Here is a 26,377-nt window from a genome sequence, read left to right on the forward strand (position 1 = left end):
TCATATTGAGATGTAAGTCTATGGTTAACAAGAGCATTTGGCAGCTGTGTGAGAAGAGGGTATATGTGTGTGTGTATATATATATAATCTCATTCCTACCAACACAGGAGCTGATACTGTTGGTGTTGGATTGCATTTCAAAACAATTATATGGTGCAAATATGGCAGATGTGTGACCACATTATCACCCAGCCTGGGTGGGTGAGTTTCATTTCCCTCCATGGAGGCACAATCTGGTGTTTTGTTACTGCTTTTTAATGGTGTGCCAACTCCACCTGCCCACCACTAGTGTACAGCAGGGTAGAAGTGGGGCGGTCTCAGAGAATCCTACACTGCACAAGAAATAACAGGATTTGGTCAAATAAATTATGCAACATGGGAAAAATCTTAGGTCACCGGCAATTCTCAGTGAATTTTCAAATAACCCAACTGAAATCCGATAGTAAGTCATGGTGACTCCAGTCCAAACCTGTAAGTTGTTATAAAGTTAGAATTACAGTAGTGTTTAGTTGTTGTGTTAAGTTTTGTCAAAATGGTGACAATGGGTTGAAACATCCTGACTTAGTTCAGTACAGTGCCATTTGTAATGGCACTTTAATATTCTAATATGGAACAGATGTTATGCCATTACACTAAAAAGATAAGCAGTTCAGCCACTTTGGAGGGGGAAAAAAACGCCAGTAAAGTATCTGAATTGCAGCAAATCTTGAGTAGGTTTCTTAACACTAACAATGTCTTCGAGTATGTTCTGAAGCTGTCAGGTTGTAAGTCACAATGTTTATGAAGTCCATCATAACTTGAGTTCTTTTTTTAAGCTTCTCCTTTCAGGCCATGTGGCAGCACATAACACTGTGAGTATGAGTGTATATGCATTCCATACAGAGACCAGTACAAAATTAAGCATGACAATCCCTTGTCAGGTTAACATAAACAGAAAAAAACAGATTCTCTGTCGCTGTGAATTCTGTTTTCTTCAAGCACAGACATAATATATTTGTGAAATTACAGTTCATCACTGTAAGCAACAAAGCTCATTACAGTCTATGAATTAAGATTAATTTGACCCTCAATGTGAAATACAAAAACCCCCTTTAATGATATAAACATTTTTGTTTGTGAAAATGAGGACATCTCTTTGCCTTAAAAAAAAGTATCATTCTTACAAATATTAGCTGATCCAAGTTTTGAGAGAAAGACACATCTGGACTACATATTTACATCAACACCAACCACCATTATATTTATAGTGCAGGTACATTGCTATAACTCTATAGCAGGATATATAATGACAGATTTGTTGCTATTGTAAGTGTATTACATTGTATTACATTTTCTTCTTTCTTTGGTGATTTGCTCAGTGTTCAGTGTTACCTCTGCTACAGAAGATGAATTCTGTCCTTTCACATTGTGTCATGTATGTAAATAAGCAACAGATGTAGTGTAAGAATCACAGAGCTCATTCTTGGCCTCCAGTAAGTTTATGGAACATGTCTTCATCTAGAGTCTCGTTCTGGTCTTTAGATCTTGTGGAGAGGAAGATGTAACCACCAATGAACTCATGGACCACCTTGCAGTCACAGCTCAAACAGCAGAAGGCTATTGACACACTCTGGTCGAACTCTATGGTCACCTGGAATTACATAAAATTGCATTTGTCAGAAGTAATACTGTCTGTAGGCAATGACTCCCAAACTGCTACCTTGAATGAAGAGACAGGTAAAGTCGTAATATATGCAACAACAACAATCCCCCACCTGTCTTATCTCCCAATTAACATTCCACTGCTTCACGTTGGCGAACCTCCATGTGGTGACAGGCAGACCAGAGGACATGTCAAGACGAATCAGACGGTTATATGAGATCCCCAGAATCTCATCCTTCTTACTGCCTTTAAATCTGAAACGCAAACAAAAGGATAACCTCAAATTATCATTAAGAAGTGACATTTGCATGTTCAAATATGTCACCAATTATATGTGTATTACACCTAAATATATGCACTGTACCTGACAATGTAGTAGTTGATACCGAACTCTGGAAGCGATTGCCACGCCTGGATAAAGCGCATCTTGGCCTCCATTAGGGACAGCCGTGCTATGTTGTGATGAGCCTCCAGGATACGTGCTGTTAGCTTGAAAGGATCACCAGAGGCAGATTTAGCAAATACATTTAGTGATAACAGTGATGTAACCCGGATGCATTTTGGCAAAGTCTAGTATATTGCATGTTGCCCTTAAACAGACCTGTTTGGTCTTCTGCTTCTTGGCGTAGCGTGGGGAAACAAAACTTTCAGAATTCATCTCCATAGCGTCAAGGTCAGGTGCTGCCTGACCAGGAGGGGGCGCCAGGCTCTTCATTTGCAGAAAAGACTGGATGTTCTTAACTTCTGTTTTGTAGGAGCTGTAGGCCATTGTCTTGCCCTTTGAAGCCAGGATACATGCAGCTTTCCATTTGGCGTACTGTGTTTGCTGCAGCAGAGGGCAATTACAGAACACTGATAGTTATAATATCAGTTCATATATGCACGCATTACAGGGATTTTAAAAGGAGGCAGTTTCACTAGTTATCATAGGAAAAAATGCTCCTACGGATGAGGACAAAGGTTTGGGCCTTACATTGTCACATCGGATGTACACTTCATTCATCCCGTCAGCAACTGGGAGCAGGAGCTTGATGCCGAACTTCTTGTCCGTCACGTTGACATCTGGGACTACATCACAACCTGTCAAATACAGAGTGAGAGACGGTAGTGAACTACAGGTGAAGAGCAACAAGATACAATAGATTTGCTAATAGTTTCACAGAATAAAACTACAGTTACTGTGGCAGATTTAAGGAGAATACCAATGAATATTAAATAGGACTATGACGGTGGATAATGCAGAGAATTGCTTAGGCTCACTGGAATGACATAATTACACGTCATGGATGAATGCTTAAATTGAGGATTATTAATGCTCAGCAATACCAATTACACAAAGAAGGATTTTTCACATTGTTCTTTTTCACTGACCTCGGAGGTGAAACTGCTCTATGGGTTCTCCACTGGCGGCCTCCTTGTTCTTGTAGTAGGAGATGGTGGTGTCCTTGAATACAAACCAGTACTCTTTGTACGCCCGCAGCGTTAGTCTTTTGGGCCTGATTTAAGGCATGAGGAAAAACAAATCTTTTCTTTTTGCCTATAATACAGTTCATGCCCTTATCTGGTTAAAAGACTGTAAGCAAAACAGAGTAAATAAGGGCAATGGACAGGTGAAGGTTTAAAGGACCACAAAAGATCAATTTCAGAGACAGGTATTCAAGATGTTACTTAAGTTATTAATAATGACATCTTCATGTGATAGGAAAATAGGTTGAATAAAGGTGGGTTTACCTAAACAGCCGGAGGGAATCTGCCAACTCTGGAATGTGTGTAATGTCTTCCTGGGGGTGTGACAAACAACTGTCAATTACCCTGTGTCTTCTCCTGACATCACCATGTTAAGACATGCAATCATCCGAGGCCTACCTATCACTCCTGCTTATAAACAGGTGTTCTACGGTAACAGACGTGAAAACCTCTAAAATTACGGTCAAAATACACTCCAGTGTAGTAACGTGTAAAAAAAAATATGTTTACCAGAATTCTGTCTGCGTGTCCGCCTTCAAGTGTCACCTCCAAGTTGGACAGGGCAGCCTCTACTTCATCTATTTCTGGTTCGTTGGAGTTGTCCAGTGGCTCACTTGACATGGTCAATTTACAAATGTGATACTGAGAAAAAAGAGAAAGCTTTTACTCCATAAGTAGAAAACCCTCATCTGACTTTCATTTAAGCAATGATCAAATATTTAGTTTTGCAAATAACAAGTCATTACGAAGAGATGTGACTTAAGAGGTTATGCAAGGCTGGCATGAGTCAGAGGGAGGTTTGAGCACAGGCCAGCAATTGCACCAATGTGTAGGTGAGTGCAACACTGATGTCCTTTTGAATCACTGTGATTTCTGAATCACTGTCCCAGCAGTTGCAAAATAACAGCTGAACGGATCAGAGATGGTCTGAAATTTAAACACTGAGAATGTCATAGCCAAACTTTCATATCATGGTTAACATTAGTTCCTTAGAGCACATTTGGCTGATGGGAACCTTCAGCCAAATCTTACCGTACTACTTTTCCCACTACTCAATCTCTCTTCCTGTACTTCTTTTTCTCTGTCTTTCCCTCCCATCCTGCCTCTTCAGTGGGATTTTCCTCATGTCCTGACACGTCCTGGCATGGATTAAGACACCAAACCCGTGCACCCGGATGGATAATATTCTCAGCTCCAAGACACACATAAACTGTATTTACAACTAATTTAGGCCACATTATTGTGCCCTCCGGAGAACTGTGGTTCATGATTCATTTACCATGAGTACCATAAGCTAATTTAGTTCTAAAATGAAAAAATGCATTTAAATGCTAAAGATATAGTTTTCTCTATATATAGCTTATTAGTTTTATTATGCTATAGATCCAGGTTTTAACACTTAGTCAAGTGACTTTCTTGAGTTATGATTAGGCACCCTGCCTTCTGCCAAGTGCTGAGCTCTTGGTCATATTAAATAGGAATATGAGAGTTTATATATATATATCCTAACATTGCCCAAACAGGAATTTAAATGATTCAAATTTAGTTTGATACATTAAAGCAAATGAGTACCATTCCAGATCTAGAGTGATCTCTGTTTTGAAATTACTTTACGTACTGATGCATAACCTTTTATCGCTTTTGTAACTGTGATAGCATATTGTTCACCTGTAATGAAGCAAACATCAGCATTTCCTCCTCTGTGCAGTCTATCTCCTCCAGCAGGATGGACCAGCGCGCTTGTTCATATAGCTGCGTTATTCTGACAGCATCATACTAAAACACAAAAAAATCAAACCTTCAAACCAAGTCTGCCCCGATGTTATTTGAGGGAGTTTAAAAAACAATAGTTTATCCAAGCATCTGTCACTTTTCTGGGTCTCTTACTTTAGGATTGAGGTCAAAGAAGACATTGTACTTGAAGCGAAGCAATAGCTTTTCTTCATCTTGGATGTCTTGCTCCATAAGAGAACGAGACGAGTCCAACCACCTGTCAATCATGGCAACAACCAATTAGATGAGCTGTGGTTAGAAATAGCCACATTTCATAACACTACTAGTAAAATCAATGATATCACTAAAAGGTTTCAGTGACATTCCATCTTTCTGTCCAACTACCCTGCATTGTTGTTTGCTTTGTCCACTAGCGAGAGTGGCTGGTACATCTTGGCCAGCTCGGCAGGTGGCAAGTTTGGCTGGCATTCGGCTAGAGGGTTTTCTCCAAACCAAAGGCTCGTGGCAGACACTGGCATCCCGTTCTCTGGGTCGTAGGTGGCTGTCATGGTCTTACTGTACATGGGGCCTTGTTGAAGGAGAATGGTAGATTAAAATCAGGTTTGCCAAAAACTGCTAGGTTTCAATATCAATAACGTATTTAAAAGGGGAACTGCACTTGAAGTTGAGTCCGGGAAAAAAAAGTATAAAACCAAAAGAGAAGAATCAGTTAGAATAAAATTTTGACAGAAAGATTTAGAGTCATAAAAACAAAATAACATCCGACACTAAAGGCAGCAGAGTCTTAATTAGAGTGATTTTGCAGTTGATGCAGAATCCGAACTGGATGCTCAGTGTAAGAGTGAGAGAGTACGTGTTAGGGAAACCCTGAAGAACACGGCAGCATACTCAACAATTCTTTCAGATCTCACTGATGAAAACTGTGGCCTATCAGATCTCTGCAGCACTATATATAGATATTTCCCATTTCTTCTCCTCCTCCAGTAGAAGTAAATCATAGAAATAAAGATGCTACCCCATCTAGGGCTGGACAATAATCTAAATGTATCACTTTACAGACATTGACAATCTCCTACTGACCCAAATTCAGTCAAGGCTGATTTTCAATACACTAACTGTCAGCTTCCCATAAAATATAAGTGAGAATCACTACAACAATGATGTTTAACTAGTAGTTCAACCAACCAGTTAGCCCACAGTCCAGTCCAGAAGACCAGAATCTTTAAATGGTCATAATTAATTACAAACAAATCAAAAATGAGTCAACATGAGGAAGGAAATACAATGCATGGATGTATTAAAATATTATATAAATACATTTTATCATTACAATTTATTGTGATGTACATTTTAGGTTATATTATCTAGCCGTAGAGTGTCTGAGATCAGGGAATCCTAAAGTAAAGCCTAAATAAATAAGTAAATCGTTAACTTCCTGCACTGGCTTGACAATGTCATTCATTAAATGTAATCCATAAATGTAATAAATAGATCAATGATATGCTGGAATCCATCAAATTAAATAAATGAATCCATAAAAATGAACAAGTCCTCTGCAAGCTAAATATACAGTAACTGGAGTTTTAACTGAGATCAGACATTTTATTTTCTTCAGCAAACTGATAAACCTTAGCAGGCAATTCAAACACAAAGCATCAATATTCCACATAGTATGTTTCTTTTCATTTTGTGAGTGTTAGCCTGAATCTTTTCAGTGATGCTGCAGATTACTTTTGAAACAAGATCAGGCGCTTCTGTGCTGTGAAACTTTTGTTTTTTGCCTTGTTAAGAAACAGCCCAGTGTTTCACAGTACCTGTGCCACCTGGTCCCCCCTTAAGTAAATCGATGTCCCAGATGTCTTCCTGTGTTGAGTTCTTGTCTTTCTTCTTCTTCTTCTTAGAGGGATCATCTGGAGGCTTCAGCAGGGACAGTTCCTCTGATCTTCTGATGTCTGAGAGGGAGCAAACAGGTGGCGGTGCGGGGGGATCAGGAAGAATATAGAAGGAAGTTAAAGATCAGTCAAGGATGTTTCTGTCGGAGACATGCTAAATCATAACAAAAGCACCAAGGACAAAGGGACGCTGCAGTCAGAAAGGACAAGAAAATCTCACTGAGTATTTGACAGATCTCCGCCACCGCCTTGAAGACCACACTGGAGAAGCTGACGGTCATTTTGATGGTTTTCATATTGGGGAGTTGCAGCAACAGGGGTTTGTGCTGGGGTGTATAGCGCAGGTCAGCATCAGCCTGTGTAGAAAAATAATTTTATGAAATTACATGAATGACATGTTTTCCTTTATTGTTATATTGTTATATAACAATTTCCCCTATCCCTTTATCTTACCTTTTTTCACATTTTCACATACCATATTGGAATGCTGATAATATATATAGTATTATATATATATATATATATATATAGTAGTCTGCATCGCATTCATTGCACACGTTTTCCTGATGTTCTTTCACATGAATTTGGTCATTAGAAGAATGTTCACTACCATTCTTTGGGCTTGAACAATGCTTGGCTGTACAACATGTGATTTCATTATAGACCCAGCAAATGGTTCACACTGGTCTGACAAAATAAAAACACTGATGGCTCTCCCTGCTTTAAGCAGCTTTAAACACACACAATTAAATTCCTATGACTTTGACTAGAGTATGTTACTGCACGACAGGCATTCAAATTGTTTTTTACCTTTGTAGGAATATATTTCAAGAAAGATTTTAAATATATTTTTGAATTAGAATAGTTAATTAGTTATTAAATCTAATAAGGGACCGGACAATTATAAGAAAATATAGATTCAATCACTTTGGCATCTATATATTACCTGAATTCCATACTTGTCCAAGGTCCAGTGGGTCTTGAGCAGCCAGCATTTCCTTTGTTCCCACCACAGGGCATGGTCTGACCAGTCCTGAGTAGCCCCTAAAGACAGATTATGTAAAACACAGTATTACCATTACCACTACAATTTATTGTCATATCTCAAGTTTAAAGGATAGGTCACAACCAAAGTTATTACATACATTTACATGTCAAGTTAAGGGGTCTTGAGGTGGAGCTCTGGCTTTGTTGCTAATATATTTCAACAGCCACTACATCTGCTACCAACACAAACACTTCCTGTAGTTACTGTTGTGTAGGTGGTGGGTAAGATTAAAGTGTGGCTTTATGAGTCTACCTGACATCATGTTATTGTGCTGGGCTGAAATCCACCCATTGATGACAAGCTACTTAGTCATCTATTTTGTGTGATGCTGTACCTTTCTAAAGTTGCCTCCATGTTTATTGGGAACTGTAAAGAGATATCAGATCAAATCCTGGCGGAACTTTGCCCCCTAGGGCTACACAAGCCAATGCATTGTGGAAAAACAATGGCACTGCAGTGTAGAAAAATGCAGGGCAAACAAGGGTGTGTATTAACTAACACACCTGTGTGGCAGCAAGGGGAGGTTGAGGCACTGTGCTTAAAACAGAGTTGAATGGACACACGCTTTCACCAGGTAAACAAAGCAAAATTGAGCCAAGCAATTATGCGAGGAACAGACATGTACTCCCAATGTGGAGAGACGTTTTTAAATGTGTATTTTCTCATGTTTCTCTCTAGTTACACGTACAAAAAATTCCTTCAAAGTTGTCACTGCACAGGGTCAGCCACCATGCATCTCAAGGAAGATTTTTAGTGCCATGCTACCTGAATGAGATGCTACGCACTGTAAATGCAATATCAGCCTGACAGGCTACAGAAGGTTTTTCACCCATGTGAGACACTTACTGATCTTCTCCACCAGCTTAAGCATGAGGCCTCCAACGTGCAAGTCTCCCTTCACCCTCAGCTTGAATTTCATGGACTCATCTCCCTCTTTTTGATCTACCTGCACGGATAGCTCCCATGATGTATCGGCTGTGATCGTGGCCATGTCCTGCAGAGACAGTGGTGAGACAGGATTATAGACAGGATGCTCCTAGGTTTAGATATCACCATCACAGAAGCACACCACAAGTAATATTGGAGGGAAAAACATACCGCTATCTGTAATTAATTACATGGTGGGGGAATTCCACTGAAATATGTTGATTCTTTTCCTTCTTTTGTTTGAAAGATTAGGAAACATCTGGGATGGAAATATGAGTCAGTGGATTAAGTGTGTCTCAACATCCTGTGGGAACATCCAAATGAACTTGGCCAGCAGTTAACAAACACTGATCGAAGTGGCCACTAATGGAACAGATTTTCACCCCGCTTCCTCTGCAGTGTCTCTGCAATGATACTGCAGCCCCTGAAGTACTCCTCTCAGCCGATACATTTATAAATATCTTATCAGTGAACACACAGACTGGATGATGTGCGGGCACGCAGGAAAAAAAGAGATGAGACTGCAGAACACACAATACACACAGAAGACATAATGCAGATGTACAGCTCTGCACAGAAAGGCACGCATATGGTGGAGGTTTGTTGGATTTTAATTATGAGAAAGAGTGAATGGATGAAAGACATCAGGCAGGTAAGAAAGAGGAGAAGAGCGGAGGAGGAGCAGGGAGGGTACAGCTGTGGAATGCGTGACGAGCAGGGACACGAATCCGGTGCAGGAGAGACCATGCAAAACAACAATCTCCACACACTGCACCAGTCTCCCTTCATTTCACATCTGAATTCTGAAAATGTGGTGAACAACGAGATGCAAACTCATACACACACACTAATCTAGACTGGGGCTATCAACAGAAATACCTGTTTCATTTGTCCTGGGTAGCCCACTGGAGGTGTATACTGTGTGAAACTGTGTTGCCGGGAGGCTAGGTTTAATGAACACACTCTGCTTTCTTTGTGCTGCTCCCTCCCTACGCAGCTGTTTGGTACACTTAAAAGTTTAAGCTTGCATGTCTACTGAGGGAAGACTTGTTGAGATGTGTTGGAGAGTGATGAATTGACTCCTACAATATTCCACTAGCTGCACAAAAAAGACCAAAAAGTGCTGGAATGAGGCGTATAAGTATATTTTTTTATACAAAATGTTTGAAGAGCTCACTTATTAACTAACTCCTTTAAACAAAGCCAATGTGAACTACATTTAGGAGGTTTATTCTAAATTTTTATCTATTTCTAATTTACATGTAAGCATTTTAACACTTAATTTCCAACCAAAGCTGCAGTGAAAATGTGTAGGAACTAGAGCAATGCAGCACATCCACACTCTATGAAAAATACAACCCCTTTTTTGAGAGACACTGTTCAAACGCATCATCCTTCTTATTGTTAAAATCATTCATACTAAGGCAAACAAGGGTCAAAGATGACTGTGAACCCTGTGGTAACGTCTAAGTCTAAGTGTCAGGCCTTTCTTTTTAGTCATAAACAACACCAGTGTGAAGTTTTAGCATTCACAGAACCATGTCAACCCAACAGTATCATAGTACAACGTTATACAAATTAACCATTAACTTCCTATGGGTAGGCCTACCACAGAGATGCACCACGTTCCAATTGGGCCATTATCAGGGACAGAGAAGCGTGTTTTATTAAAACCCAGCTGGCTAATTACCCACAAGACTAACGGTAACGTTAACGTTTTTCCCGCCGCGGTTTCGTGGAAGTCAAGAATCTCTGAAGCAACTCTTACCTTGGTTCAAGGGTTGCTTTGGTGAGCTATTCCTAGAAATATCTTGTGAAGTGGAATGAACCAGGAATTATGGTTCTTCGGGAGTAAAACACGCCCAGTTCAGACAGGTAATGTTACAGAGAGGGTGGAACCGTTAGGGGAAGTGGGCAAGGAGGCCTGCAGGGTAACCTTATAAAGCAAAATTAGCATTGCTCACAACATGGTGTCCTCGCCATTTGTGATGTTTGGGATCGAATTAATTTAACAAAGGCTCAGTTAGCAAAGGTTAAATAATATTTTTTAAAAGCATGTGATGTGACAGCACAAATTGCTAGCTCTCAGCCCAATGATATGGTAATAAAGTATATAGTACTCGTTGCTGAGGAACTGGAGGGAGATTTCTAAAGTCCCAAAAAAATAAACCTGGTGATGTCATCAAGGCTGACAAGATAGAGTATTTTTTGCCTTTCCACAGTGGGAATAAAGTGCAATACTAAATTGCTGAAAGACCCCTCTAAGAAAATAACAAACAATGCCTATACAGTACATGCAGCAAATAAATTCACTACACTAACACAAGGTTGCTCTGTATGTCAAAAAAGTTACAGTCTTTTAAGGGATTTAATTGGGTTTGAATACTTCTAAACGATTTATTGTTACTATGGACATATCATACCAAGAATGTTACCTCAGTTTAAGTAGATTTAAAGAGACAGGCCCACAGCAGCATGAATAATGGTTTACCTCAGATGAATCAGCCCACCTTCCTTAATGCCTACATCCTGCCCAATGACTAAATCAAGATGAATCACTTGAGTTTGTCTTTGTCTTTTCCACTTAATGATATTGCCAGCTTATGAAACTACAATAACACATCAGTAAAACTGATGGCTAGCATTTTCATCATTTGTACAGATGGTGTTCTACTGACAACCAGCCAGCCACACTGAGATATAGCCAATTTTGTAGCTTTTAATATGTAGGTGTGTATGTATTACATGGACTTCTTTTGTTTTCCAGCCACTTGGTCATGAGGTGAGCCTACGTGTGAAGCCTGCCACCTCCTGGTTTATATTGGTAAGCTCATGCAGTATCTTTTTGCCTTGGCAAAGGCTGGAGTAAAATGCATATTATGACTAGGGTGTATTGAAAACATAATTGAGTAAGCCACATTTGTCATTTTTATGCCAATTTAATGGGCAATAAGATATTAGTAATTAGCCATAATGTAACGTGAACATTATATCAAATCTCTAGCATCACATGGATATTCACAAATACTATATGGTTTGGTTCTTTTGTATTTAAGAGCTCTTTCTGCATGACTGCATTTATTTGCAGACATTATTAAACAATATGAAATATTTTTCTCTTCAACCTACTGACTTGTAAAGGAAAGGACTGTTAATGGGCGCCACTATAATAAAGTTCTGTTGCTGCCACACAGTGGCGCCATTAGACCATATCAGACTTGGAGGAGAGAAAGAGCCTAAATTTGTGAATCACTTTTGAGATAAAGGTGTTTTTGGTGTAGAAACAGGCTACTGTTGTGAGCCATGTGTTTTATGGCATGCACAGAATCATAATGGTGCTGAAATGGACAAATTCAATTCTGTATTAAAATTAAAAACATCTCTATAATCCCCTTCATCACACAATAATTTTTTCACTGGAAGAAAGCAGGAGCTGACAATTGCCACTCATGTCATCAGTTTGAAAATGCCCTTTAAATGAACATGGTAAAACAAATGAAAGTGATTGTGATTATGAAACCGTGCTAGAACTACCACAAACTATTGGAGTCTGGAGTGGTATGTCCATTTTTTGATAGGATGATGTCATCATTTTTTGATTAAGTGAGGAACTTGTCTCTTTATTTGTTCCATCCAGGGAGGACAGATGTCAGAGTCAGCTGCAGATGAACAGCCCTAGAATTGGTAAGGACACCAGCATGGTGGTTGCATGCCAACCTTTATACAGTCTATGATGCTTCAGTTGAAGGACAGTTTCTTTGGCCACTTGATCATTTTGACCACACCCTACAGATTAAGTGTAGTAAACATGCCTGTAAGTCTGTCTAAGCACTGTGTTCCAGCTGAGAGTTTATTGCTGGCACATGAGGTCGTCTTGAGTCCTTGTGTAACAGAGGAAATGTAAATTCCATGACAAAAACAAACAAATAAACCCTGAGCCACATAAACGGTGTCATTGGTGGACAGACACATGGAAAATAACATCATTTGGACCTGTCAGGCCTGGATGGAGAACAGACAAAGTAACACCATGTCCATGTCATCATGACACCTGTGGTTTTAATGGCAACATAGTTCACACAGTCCAAGCTAAAGGAAGGGACAAATATCAACTTAGCTTTACTAAAGTGCCTGGGAGAATGATAAAATATTGTCTTTAAAGTGATGAGGAGAGAAAAGGAAAAAGTTTGGACTGTGGTTTTAGACACAATAAATTACATCTACTGCCTGAAGCGGGTCTGAACCTACTTGGAAGCGGGTGGGAAACAACATCTGTAGAAGCCTTCACTGGCTTTCTGTATTTATGGAAAGAGAAACCTCCTGGTGACCTGGGAACACGCTTACCCAATTAGCAGCCTCGCCGACGGATCAAATGGAAGTGAAAACATTCACTGCCGTGACGGAGACGCATCACAATGCCCCATTCATGCTGCCGAGCCCCATGATTTAGGGGTGAGGTGGGGTGGGGGAGTTGTTCTTCTTGGGATGTAGTGGGGAGGTGGGATAGGCGAGAGGGAGTCATGAATGCAACATGAAACTAACTTACCTCACCACCTTTTTTGACGTATCGATGGAGGTCTCATTCATGACTTAATACAGGTTTGGAGGTAAACAATGTTCAAAGGTGATATTTTCATAAGGTTACCAACCACTGCTCACCTCGAGGTTCCACATCCCCTTCACCTCAGCCCCTATATCCCCTTGGACGCTCCCACCTCTACAACCCAACAAAACCTCGGGTCTTATCCTGTGGGAGCAGGACTGAGAGGGACAGGAGGCCTGAAAAACAGCACTGGAAGAGAGGCTCTTGACAGCACAGGGCTCTGGGGTACAAACGCTACACTGCTTTATGGCCTGCAAAGTGTTGCGGCTCTGATTCATTTTCACTCTTTGAAGCTGTCAAAACGTCTTTGTTCTACTTCTTACTTTCTTTTTTAATGAGGGTTGTTTTATTCTTATGCCACTGACCTCCATAGCTACCATGACACTCCATACCAGTTGCCATTCAAATAGAAAAACAAAACTCAAGAAAGGACAACCTGCACCTGGCCGGTTATTTGTTTTACAAATGTCAGTATAATGGGAAATTCTGTTGTGATGAGAGTCAAGCAACCCAGGTGTGATGGTCAAGAGAGGATCTTTGACTTAGAGCAGAGTGACTGACTAAATACAGACTCTATGTGTGGATAAAAGTACCTGTGTTTCACTAAATATTACCAACCTCTCCTCAGATAGACCGTGTAGTCGTTGCACAGCAGTGAATGCTCAGTATAAAGGCTCTTTTATTTCCAAAATTAATTGTTTATTTATATGGGTGGAGCATTGGTGCTTCAGAAAATGGCGTCTTACATCCTTGCTTGTAGATGTTTCCATTAAAGCTTATAATAATGTTACCAAGCCAGGGCCAATACTATAAAAATTCTAAATACAAGTTTTTAAAAAAATGAAAGATTAGTTAAAACATGCAGAAGGTTCATGCATTTTCAATTACATTTGAACTTTCCATACGACACAGCCAAAACTTTGTTTTCCTCTTCCTTTCTGTTCACCTCTCCTTGTATGGAAACATCTGATAGAAATAAAACCTTTCATGGTGTCAGGTCAGATAGCCATAAATACAGGTTGTCAGCACAGTGTGACCCTCACATCTAGAGGAGAGACTGTTCTGAACCGTGGTTTGGAACAGGATATCACATGTTTAAATATTGCACTTCTTTCTGAAAAGCTACTGTGAAACAACTTCCATTACAGAGCATTGCTTTACCTGTCACCGGCGGTATTTCATCCCTTTGCTGCCCAGAAACATAAAAGATATAGGTGAACACAGCCATATGGATAGATGGCAATCCTTCACCTCAGGCAGATACTCTGCTAGTCCAAAATTGACACACAGATAGATTGCCTTTTTCTGATATTAAGCCTGATGAGTTCAATGTCCTTTCTGTTGGCAGATTTCATGAAGAAATGCTGTTGCTCAGATCTGATTTTCTCTATCCGTCTTTGTCAGTTTCGGCAGGTGTGCACGGAATTCTGAAGCAGCTGACATTTTTGTTCCTGTGTGAATATCAAATATGTTGAATAAAGCCATATGCAATGCTGTGACTTTTATTAGGTTTGTCAGAGCATACAGAGACACAGTGGGAACACTGCCCACATTCTGTTAAAGATGAAATAACACCTTTTCTTGCAGGTCCTGTATGCAGAGGTCTCCTGGATCTGGCCACATGTGCACGGAAGCGTTTAGATGCCATCCAGCCACGTCCTGGGCTACAGAGTGACATGAAGAAACAACCCTTGACACTGGCCTTGAAGTTGGCGTGACTGATCTCTCAGGTACAGCGTAAGAGGAAGCGGGGCGTTGTGTTCCTTTCCTCCCCACATCAATTTGCCAACTGGTTGTGAATGGATGCCATTTTGAAACATGCAAATGTGGGTAGCCTCTGCCTGTATCAGCTGATGCAGGTCAGTGTTATTTTTGGCTGGACCATAAAGGCCTGAGGGGAGAAAGACTTACTGAGAGTTAGAAAAGGTCACATAAACTCTAGCGGGATTACTTTCCATGGCTGAGATCCTGTGAATGGATCCATTGTGGGGTGGGTCTCTGCTTGTGGAAAGCAAACCCTGTCAAGATTCAGTTCATTAGCACCTAGTTTACTGTTTGAAGTTAGTTATTTATCCGGCGTCTAAAGGGGAACCCCGTACAGACATATGTAAGCGTGTGTGTGTGTGTGTGCATGCGTGCATCTATGCGCAGGCATGTAATGTGTACAGTACTCATAGGATCTACAGGGGGTTTCCAGAGCAAATTGCTCAAGAGCAAATAAAACTTTCCATAGCGCAATAAAATGTATGGAGAACGAACAGGAGAGACATTGGTGCAGCTCTGAAGGTGGGAAAAAAATATATACATAAGGGTTTGATATGTATATGTTCTGACAGTCACTGACCTTGACTTTGTAAATAAAAACGCATAGAAAGTTAGAAATGTTATACAAAGTGCATTAGTATTACATTGTTATATTTCAGGAGGCACACTTCCTCAAAAAAAATGTTAAATATTGAATAAGAAATGGAATTGATGTTAAACAGTGCTTGAAACACTGTTTACACTGAAGCAGCAGTAGTCCATCCTCGTCTGAGTTATTCTACTGTATTTCAAACTATAAAGTGAGTGTGCCTGTGTGTGTTTTCTCTTTTGTGATCTGTTTGTTCTTTGGAACGCGTCCCTGTGCCTCTGGTAAGACAAAAGTGCCGCATTGAGCAAAACCTCCACTCCACTTTTATGGTCTGTGTGGGCCGTCCTATTTGTACATGCTTAGAGCAAATTAGACCGGCAGCTGCGTATGGCCGTCCCATTCCATGTTGGCTTTTCACGATAAAAATATGCTTCGGTCAACCTCGCATCTTGGATCCAGAAATACACGGCCCGTTTCTTCTGGCACTGACACCTCTCCATATTTACTATGACTTCCCTATTTCGGCATAAAAAGACAAAGACATAAGGAGATAGAGGGACAGAGTAGAGGGGTGGGAGTAAATGAGAGGGCTGGAGGTGGGGGGGGGGGGGGGCAGAAGGAAAGAGAGGGACCACCTATGCAGATGTTTTCCACATGTAGAAGGAAAACAAGCTGTAGCAAGATGAGTATGAGGAGAGGAAAAGAGAAGGCTGCACCTGTTGTGGGGTGATGATCTGGCCACGGGTGACATCAGTCCTCGAAACGTGTCGTGCTGCTTCAGTCATTAACCAAGTACATGCCAGTCAGGGCTCTTTGTACACACTCAGAATAATATTTTCAGGTCACTTTGATGTAGTTGAGAGAACATAAAGACATTATTTTTAATGTCAAGTGGTAAAATTTTCGAAGAGGATAGTTGGTCTGTAAAACCACATTGCAAGCTACAGAATCGTTTGGACAGTTTAATTCCATAAATTGTATAATAAGGTCCCGGCGTGTTTTTTTGATATGGTTATTCTAAACAATATTTAAAGAAAAACAACCGTTTAAAGGAAAATACAAAAACTTAAGGATAAAAGCACAAATTTGCTTTTGTGATGATATTTATTGAAATATGCAGTTAAAAAAGAAATATGGGAATTAGGGTAGGTGTCATTTTTATATTATTTGTAGGGTGTGGTTTAATATTTTAATCAATATCACAAACCTCAAGTCTCCCTTTATGTCTTGCGACAGTTGGGAAAAGTGGAAGGTAAACATAATTTCTGACAGTGTGACAGGAATAAGGAATAGACCCCGCTCGGAATTGAGTTCTTAGGCTAATCATGCATGATTACAGCCTTGGATGCCAAAACACACTCCGTGTGAAAGAGGTTGTTTTCATCAGCACGTTGCAGCAGCACGGCTGGCTGACAGAGTTACCTATTCTCCCGAGGGCTCTCACTCTCCTTCTGCCTCTATTGAACTGGCCTGCAGCAGGTCTCGTAGCCCCCGGGGACTGTCCTGGGAGACCTGGACAACATTGGGAGCAGGCAGCTTAGCGGTGTCATTTCGCTGTGGTAAGCTATGGACAAAAGCATCTCTTGTTGTCGCAAGCTGTATGTGGTGCTGCTTTCCCAACCCTGTGGAAAGGAAAGGACAGCCAATGACCAATGCCAAACAAACCTGCTCCAGCTCACCTGTGCAGTGAATGTGGAACTGAGTGACCCAGATCTGGATGGAAACCATTGCAAATATTTCCCAGCAAGGTCTGTGGAAGAAGCCTTTAGCCGGGCCTCTCAGCAGGGAATTTAACTAACTGTAAATGACTCTGACTCCCTCCAGTTTGTGTCATCTGTTCCTAAGAAGTAGTAAACATTTGGTGTACCATCAAACCATCCAGCACATAGCCCAATTCAATGCAAGGTGTGGATTGAAGTGTAAAAAAACTTCAATACCTGCTACGCTTGAGTGTTTATCTCATCACTCACTGAAGAATTTCTTACACAACAGAGCAAGTAATGAGAATGACAGTGTGATTAGAAGCAGAGTTGTTGTTGATGAGCAGTGAATATGTTTATTGCCTTGTCTGTGCACTGCTACTAGCAAGGCAGACCTCTTCTGCTCAAACTACAGCTCAGTTTAGAAGCGAAAGCCATGCTGCAAATATTTGGCTTGGCCACATAAATTGAATTATATTGGCACAGAAAGCCTAGAAATAAAAAAACAGCAACCTTGGGAACAATTATGCAAAGTGAAACGCGGTTAAACCAAGTGCTACTGATTTTCCTTTCTGTCCAAAAGGGGAAAAAAGGAAAGGTCTGCTTTAGTAAAGTTTATCTCCCTTAATAAATATGTTGAAGCATTTATCCTTGCCATTCAAGTTGTAGCTATAGCTCATTTTTGAAGTGCTGTATAGCTTCTTGGTGTTACACACAGCCTTAAAAATCTTCTCGGGAGTTTATTCGTGTGAACCGAAAGCTGTGGTGACTTTATGGTCCATTTCAACCACAGATAAAACCCTATAACAAATAGCATTGAATAAATGTTTTGTCTGTTTTTTCTGAACATTTTATGCTCTGACAACACAATAAATATCATTTGAGAACAGCAATTATGTCTGCTTCAGCAATGAAATAAATAGAGGATGATTTATGCCTCTGTTAAAGTATTCATTTCTTTGCATGACTCAAATTTATTGTTGAACAATAAAGAGATGCCAGCAGTATGATGGCGGCTTTGGAATTTGAACACTGATCACAATGCTATTCATTTAGCAGGTAACGGATTCACTCTTTGTTGCAGTACATTACCGCAATGTTGGGTGTGGTAACTCCGATTTTTACTGATAGTGTCTAATAGTGTAGTGTTTGTTTGATTAAAGTGTCACCACCTGTGACAACTAACTGGCAAACAAATCTCTTCCTCTTTATTTGAAGAACCTCTGTAGAGGATGCACAGACTGAGTTGGCAAATTAAACTGCAATAAAAGCCAGAAGGATACACAACTATACAAAGTGACTCTATAGTATTATACTGATTTAAAAGGAATACAGTAAACTCACTGTTTAGTTGTTACAATATAATATAAAGCAAAAAATACAATATTGAGTTACAGGTGAATATCATGAGTTACTATAGGATTATTTTAAAATGTTACAGTAATAAAATAGTGATAAAATACAGAAATAAAATAACTAAAATATGATCACTATCAATTCTATCAAATCTCTAAATGATAAATTCTATCTATCTTCTTGTAGGAATATGTTAGCACCACTTTTTTATTACCATTACTGTTACTGTTATATTTACCAATGAAGCTATTGTCTGTAGACAACTATTTGAGCCTGTCAACACTTGATAATGCTGTCCATCTAGATACCATCATTTTATATTTGGAAGGCTTACCTGCTGGCACTGAACATTTCAACTAAGAATACTCCCAAGGACCACTATGGCACTGAGTGTTTAATTTGGATCACATTATGAATCGTAGAGCTCAACTCCACAACCACAAAAAAATAGGGTTGTTGGTTTTTTTGAACCCTCATTAGTGGGGCATTGACAGGGTCTTCTCTCATTAGCCATTCAAGCCCCACCTGCATAACACAGGAAACTCTCATTGCTCTCATTGACACAAACACGAACGCAGCTAGCTAGCTAGCTAGCTAACCGTCATGCAAACCTTTAAGCCAGCTTTGTTTGCTCACAGCTGAGGCTCAAAAGAAAGGCAGGACCGGGGCAGAAAAGGGCCAGCTTTGACAATTTTCACACAAAGGGAGCACTGTTGGCTAACAGTGAGCGGCCTGTTTCTGGGAGGTTTGCACTGTTCCTGGGGCCCATTTCATGGAACAGTTAGCAAGGCCAAAGGCAACCCATGGACTGGAGTGATAGTTAAGGCCTTCGGGGCCAAACCTGGGTCTGGCCCTGTACCTCTCCCCTCTGTCCCCCACCCAGTTCAGAAGCTTTCACAAAGCCAACTGGGGACGCTGGGTGCTGCAGGTGTCCTCTCATAAAGACCCACATCACATGGGCCGGTGGACTGACTGACTGAGTTGGCATGTTTGGGTTATTTTTTTCCTCCCTGCAGGTGTTTGAAAAATCAAGACAGTAATGAAGTACCAAATATATATGTTGATATATATGTACACACACACACATATACTCAGTAAAACACTAGACATTGTATGTAAATAAGCAGTCAGTACTTTATCAGTCAGTCAGTTTAATGCTGTTGATGGTTTGTGGTACCATTAAATGTTAAGGAATCTGTGTGTTCGGTTTCAGTGGTTGTGAGTGTCAAGGAAGGTGTGGTTGACTTATTTAGGTTAAAGCAAAACAGTCCAAGAAATTATTAATGGAGAGATTAACATAAAAAAATAACCCATACCTCAGCTTAAGCTGCTAGTACTATCAATCACTCGGAACTGGGCTTAGGCCAGATCATTAATTTCTTTCTCCCTCCCATCTACATTGTCAGTATTTGAGAGGATACTTCCTCCAGCTGCAACTGCAGTTGCAACAGCTATCAAAATGAACAGTCTCTGCCTTCGTTTGATTTAGCCTTAATGGAATGGAGATCCCAGAAATACGGCTTGCACGGTGGGAAGCGGAAAGAGGAAGAAAGCATGCGAGTAAAGACGAGAGAGAGAGAGAGAGAGAGACAGAGAGAGAGAGAGATTAATATCCAGTCTTCTCTCCTCCTGACCGCAGAGTGGGCATAAAGAGCCTGGCGCCTCATTGATGTCAACCCTAGCTGTGCCTGTCCTGTAGTTTTCAGTTTGGTTTGGACAGAACAGGCGGCCTGGCCTACAGGGGTTGGGAGGACAGGGCCCAGGGTTTCCCACATCACTCAAGGGCCTCTGATAGGCGGTCACACAGGCCGGTAATGACAGGGGGAGAGATTTAGTATTAAAGTCTCCTCTGCTGCCTCCTCTGCTCCTGTCTGACGTCAGGCTGTTAAATACGGGGATGAGAGCATGGCATGGACTATGGGTGAAGGAGTTAGACCTGTCTTAAGTATATTTGTGTGAGAGAAGCCTGGCTGGGTTCCCTTGGAGTGTTGCTAAGACACAAGCTGTACACATGCACGGGGGGAATTTTGGACCACAGTCAATCATTAAAGGGATTTGCATCTGCCATAAATATGAATTCAGTCAAGGTAAATGGTGATAAGGTTGAAGGAGGAGGGAGTTACATATACTAACATAGTGACTCATTCAAAGTGGTTTGTAATTCACTGGGTGGACTGTGGGTTAGCAATACAATAATGCGGGCCAAGACTACCAGTAAAATTATTCTTCAGTCTTTAGTTGTTCGGAAGTCCTGGCTTTCCATCTTTTCAGTTTTTTAACCACTATCCCACATACAATACTGAGGGTTTTTCCCTGGTTATTTGTAGAGCATTATAACATTTGAGTTCATGACTAATGAACTTGGAAAGCCAGCTAGATGGCTGGAGACTGGTTTGAAAATGTCATATACTCACAAGTAAAAGACCTCATTGTCTTTGCCACTATGCAACTCAACCGTACAACCAATACCCAAAGCAGCTCAGCAACATTAAAGGAGCTGATTGCTGCACCTGCATCCACAGATCATCACACCATTGTGGCATTTTAAAAAAAGGCCTCAGTCAAACACGCCCCCTGACCTTCTCCAGCTAACATAAACTAATTAGGCTGTCTCTGAAAGGAATGGCCCGCCATTGGATTAATCAGCCTTCACAGATCTGGACCATGCATTTCTGCTCTAGCCAACTCTCCCTACCAGAACCTCATTATCTCACGTTTTCAAAGGAGCGCCATGGCAAATAGCAGAAGGGGCAGAAGGGATGGAGAAATGGAGGATGTGGTGGTGCAGGAAGGGGCTTCCCCAGTACCTCTCTTCTCACATCGGACTCAGAAAGGAAATGTCAAGCGTGAAGCTCAGAGAGTGGTCAGTACCGCTCAGTCCAGCAGGCAGCACAGAGGGGGCCTTTGTCCACCATCACTTAGCGCCAATTACAGCCCGTCAAAATAGTTTTTCTGCTGTGGAGCGACGTGTTAATGGGCCCGGAGTTGGGTGTGAGGAGCGACCTTGTCCACACACACCAACCAGGGGTCAGGGGTTAATAGGGCCCCTCTGATGTGGCGGATGAGATTTCGGCAACCTTTAGCTGGTGAGGGAATGCCAGGACAAAGCCTGTAGAATGTGATACAATTAGGCGCACAGCTAGCTATCCTGAATGGAGTTGCTCCGTAGAAGTGGGATGGCTGCATTAGCTAGGAGCAGATGGGCAGGCGGACGCTAGCCAAACAGGTGCAGAAGGTCAAAACCCCTCCCAAATGTGAAAGAGGACCCAGGTGAGGACAAAAACACCAGCCAAATTCAAGGCTTTATTTGGAGTGAGCAGCAATTAAAAATCCTGTTGAACAAATGACTCTTCTGGACACAAAGAAGGTCCCTTTGTACTTGTGAAAAGGTCAGAGACCATCCAGTCTTCTGTAGCATTTCCCATCCCAATCCTGAACCCACAGAATTGATGCTTGGCTTAAACAGAGGACTAGGCCAGCAAGCCTGTAGACCACCGTCAGCCAAATTTGGAAGCTGTCTACTCTTTCATATGAGAAAGTGAACTTGGCACAATTGGCGTCTGACCTATACTGTGTTTCCTGAGTTTAAGTAATCAGTGTTTATCTGATGCAAGATGAAAAAAGGTCCTGGCAAAATTAAATGTTCATAACATTGAATTGTGCTACGTGTGCCTGGTCTGGGCATGTGAGCACACAGCCAGGCCTCCGTTTACACCATAAGTGTGGGAACAGAACTAATGCCAAACTACCCATGGGCCCTTCGAAGGACAACAACACTGCCAGGGAGAGCTGGAGATTTTTGAAAAAAAATCCCTTCACCACACTGAGCAAATTTAACCACATGCAAGCCTGTGGGAACTAGCAGATGACATCTATCAGCATATAAATACTTTCAAAATACTTTCTGGACTTATTGGTCTACACATTGTTCCCCCCACCCAATCCTCTTGGATATGATAGTGGTGATTTGGCCCCCATCTTCATCCACTTAATGTTGAAATAAAGGAGGTGATTGAACTCAGCCTCCAAATTGGATTTGTTTAATCTGCATCAAGTTTGAACATCCTGTGTAAACACAAGCGTGTCCAGATGCCGGAAACGCCACGGCTGGAAACGTAAATGCTCGTGGTTGACTTTGGCTGAGAATCAGAAGAGCAGAAGGAGGAATGATGCCTGAACAGAGGCTGGAGAACGTCCTTTGTTACTACAGGGTCAAAGGATGTACAAATGAGTACATTGAAATGTTACAGATTGATTATGGATGAAAAAGGTTAAAAAAATGTCTATAATTTAGATAATTTACAGATAAGCAACACCTCATGTAGTGCATATCCTCTTGAATTTGATTATTACTGTCATTACATAAAATAGGTCTACAGTGCTAGGAAGTCTTATAAAATTCACAACCTCTGGGAACAGAATCTGCAACCTCTGCTTGTGACGTTACACCAAATTCTACTTTGGCAAATGATGTGGAAGCAAAATTGAATAAACACAAACATCATTAAGAGTTCATGTGTTCCAGTTAAACAACCCTTTGGTTAGACTCTCATTTCCTTAATGGCTCTGCAGCTGTATTTCACCCCTGCGTTAAGTCACAAATCATTGGCAACCAATGTGGTTTCTTTTGCGTTGTTTTCCTCAGAGATAAGTGAGAATATGACTTTGCCTTGACGGGATTTTTTTGCCTTACAGCAGAGGCTACACCCCTTCAAGCCCAACTCATTAGGGAGTGTGTTTTGGGGAAAGGGGATGGAGAAGTGAAGGTCACTAGAGGTTAATTCCAATCGCAGTGCCTCCTGGAAGCAGCATGACAGCATGTCTCCTCTGCTCACAGATTGGATGAGTCCTTGCTGATCAGGCTGGTCTGATTACAACTTGTGGAAGATTGAGTCTCTTGCTCACACACACATGGGCTCCTCTTCCAGCATATATGTATGTATTGGGTTAATTTAGGGGATTTGCCCTGTGTGTGCGCATTTCTTTACTGTACAAGTTACATTTATTCAGGATAGTAATGGTTGAAGCTGCTAAAGGATTTGTGGTATTATGTCTGCCACAACAAAAGCAATTGCAATAAACCAAATTCTAAATCTAATACCTGATGTTTTGACAGTTTCACTGTTTTATGTGATTTATTACTTCCGATGTCTGGCAGGGTGGATATGTGATTGTACTGCCCTTGTTCTTGCTGTTGCCTTTTATTGTTTTCATCAGCACACGCTGCTGCTTTATGACTTATCAAAGTACTACACCTTGATGTTGGAGGAAGCAAGGAGAGCAAAGGGGGAAATGAAAGAAAATCATAAGAGATGAGGGAGACAAAGGAGTGACAACAGGGTGGTGAAGACAAAACAGCAAAGAAAGAAAGAATGTGAAAAAGAGAGGAAGAATGTGAGACACAATGAAAAATACAAATGAAAGGAAGAAAAAAGAAAACAAAGATAGGCGAGAAAGAGTGAGATGTGGGCCATTCATAAGCAGACTTCTCCAAGGGATCTCGGGCCAGCACACCTGCTACTATTCACTTCAGAGGAAATAGACACTCTGTGGAAGAGAGGCTCTTGGCCTCGGGACAAAACCGCTGCAGCGCCAAATTAGAAACAGGAAGGACTGTGGGTAAGGCTCAGATTAAAAACGCACTCCCCACATGGACTCAATATACTGCAGCCCTGATCCTGCTCTGGAAACCCAAAACCCAACAGCACTATTTTATGTCCCAGTCAACAGAACGCCCGCAGTTTGCACAGTGACAGTACAGAGACTCAGTCCAATGTCAATCCCCGAATGTTGGTAAACTATGGCCCTTAAATGCTGCCCATTCTAATGAGGAAAGGAAGTTTCTAAGTATACTTTATCAATTTCCGCAGTCACAACTGTGGATACTTAATAATAATGCATCACATCTGCGTTTTCACCAAGACTGCTTTGCATACTTTATGTGAGTTCAGCCATGAGGAAATTATGTGGATGTCAAAGAACACTAGAATGGGTCTTCCTTTTCTCTTGCACAGGCCTCTTTCTGATCCACACCATCTATCAGCACCAGAACCAGATGAATTTGACGTACACACACCAAAAGGGAGGACACAGTGCTGAGTTTCCCACAGACGACCATTAGAGCAGCTAATGTTGTCAACAGGCAGCGAGCAAGAAGTAATGATCCATAACACACTCTATAAAGGAGTGAAGCTAGCAAGAGGTCTGTGAATGTACCAGAAAAGGAAATGAATATTGATATATGCCTGCTGCCTTCCTCTTGCGACCCTTGACCTCAAACGGGTTTCTCCTCTGCTGACGGGAGCTGTAAGGCATTTCCTGCCCGTTCACGTACATGCACGTTGGAACTGAGGGAGAAAAGAAAAAAAAAAATCACCTCTTATGGCCCAGGATAAGGGAAAAAAGTAGGCACTCATTCTCATACAATATTTCCATTTACTCATGGGCCTGTCCAAGTAGTGTGTTCCCCTCAATCTATCATTTTCACTGCGGTCACTGATGGTAGAAAGGCCTACTGTAATTATTTCTACAGATATTGAGGACATCTAGAGGTTGTTTCTCCTCACTGGAAAACAGAACTGCTCCTTTCTCATAAAGGTCAAGTTTTCATTACGTGAAGCTCAGTAAGGATTCACAGAAGGATTCTTATGAGTAATTGAATGCACAGACACAAAGAGGCAACAGAAGGACATATTTGTATCTTAGAGAAGAGGAGGCAAAGGAGAAAAATATCACAATAATCCAGCTTTGGGACAGAATCCATGTTCCATCTACCACTGTCCTCTTTCTCCCCTGTCTGTTTGACGTGCCTTTCTACTCTGCAAAGCCTTTGCCTTACGGAAGAGGTCATCACTAAAGCTATGAAGTGCCACATTCACCTAAGATCCGCCGGCTGATGTTCGAGCCAGGCTGATGGTTGTTCACACATAAACACACACAAACACACACACACATGCATATGCGCATTATGCCAGACTGGTTTGGTAGTGCGACTCCAAGAGGAAAACCTGCCATGACATCACCCAGGGGAGTGCAGGTGCAGGGCCGGGACAGGAAGTGAGTCACAGGAAGCTTGGTGAGGCAGACTTTGCCATGCCACTGACAGGCTGTGGGAGAGCGGGGTGAAGGAGTGTGAGTTACACCTCGTAGCTGAGCTGGCTGGGGCCCTCAGGTTGTGGACCTGCTCTTTATATAAACTGGCTTCTCTCAACTACCTCTGTAACCTTCTTTCAAAATAACTGACAGGTATATATGGAAAATTATTGTAACACTGTCCAAGAAGGTCTACAAAAACAATTCATAATGTCTTTCAGCTCTCTATACAACAATTGCATGACTTCCTGCATGTCATCAATTAATCTGGTGTACAGAGTTGAGATTTGCGCTCACAGCATTTGATCAATGTAATTGAGCATAGAGAATATTATTACTATTGTAATAAGTGTACTATTATAATTTTTTATACTTTATCCAATCCCTACACAGCATATTATATAAAAGGAAAATGTAAAGCAATATAAACACAACACAACACATGCTCAAGGGCTAGAGATCAAAATAAGTGTTTGTAAGCATCTGAACATTTTCAAACCTGCATTGCTCCAGCGCAGAGATGTCTGACAGATGTACTATATGAACAGATGGATGGATGGAGG

The 26,377-nt window shown here is 41.2% G+C and overlaps 2 protein-coding genes across 2 annotated transcripts in view; one reads left to right on the forward strand and one right to left on the reverse strand.

Annotated features, from left to right (window-relative positions):
- Nucleotides 1–1,072: 1,072 nt before the first annotated feature.
- Nucleotides 1,073–10,550, reverse strand: fermt1 (fermitin family member 1). Its single transcript, XM_038726268.1, has 16 exons — nt 10,479–10,550; nt 8,630–8,777; nt 7,682–7,779; nt 6,956–7,091; nt 6,658–6,795; nt 5,228–5,411; nt 4,997–5,099; nt 4,778–4,885; nt 3,620–3,751; nt 3,374–3,423; nt 3,014–3,138; nt 2,616–2,722; nt 2,244–2,468; nt 2,007–2,131; nt 1,755–1,896; nt 1,073–1,630 (listed from the first exon to the last, which is right to left on the reverse strand). Exons 2-16 carry the CDS (start codon nt 8,772–8,774, stop codon nt 1,457–1,459), a joined length of 1,992 nt encoding a protein of 663 aa, XP_038582196.1. The 5' UTR covers nt 8,775–8,777; nt 10,479–10,550; the 3' UTR covers nt 1,073–1,456.
- The window catches only part of LOC119908521 (1-phosphatidylinositol 4,5-bisphosphate phosphodiesterase beta-1), a 167,013-nt gene continuing 151,139 nt past the window's right edge, over nt 10,504–26,377 (forward strand). Inside the window, exons 1-4 of the mRNA XM_038726266.1 lie at nt 10,504–10,585; nt 11,478–11,534; nt 12,348–12,394; nt 14,901–15,043. The gene's annotated coding sequence lies outside the window, so the exon portion shown is untranslated. The remainder of the gene's footprint in view (nt 10,586–11,477; nt 11,535–12,347; nt 12,395–14,900; nt 15,044–26,377) is intronic.

Source organism: Micropterus salmoides, unplaced genomic scaffold (genome assembly GCF_014851395.1).
Source record: "Micropterus salmoides isolate LMB-PRFRI ecotype aquatic unplaced genomic scaffold, ASM1485139v1 Ms_hic_scaffold_18, whole genome shotgun sequence".
In the NCBI taxonomy this organism is placed as follows: Eukaryota; Metazoa; Chordata; class Actinopteri; order Centrarchiformes; family Centrarchidae; genus Micropterus; species Micropterus salmoides.

Excerpts from the sequence above, each read along its gene's own strand:
- fermt1 (XM_038726268.1), bottom strand. The coding sequence starts at position 8,774 with ATGGCCACGATCACAGCCGATACATCATGGGAGCTATCCGTGCAGGTA. Across the intron at positions 2,469-2,615 it reads TGTACATCCGATGTGACAAT|CAAACACAGTACGCCAAATG; the intron begins GTAAGGCCCAAA and ends CCTCTGCTGCAG. Across the intron at positions 2,132-2,243 it reads AGAAGCAGAAGACCAAACAG|CTAACAGCACGTATCCTGGA; the intron begins GTCTGTTTAAGG and ends GATCCTTTCAAG.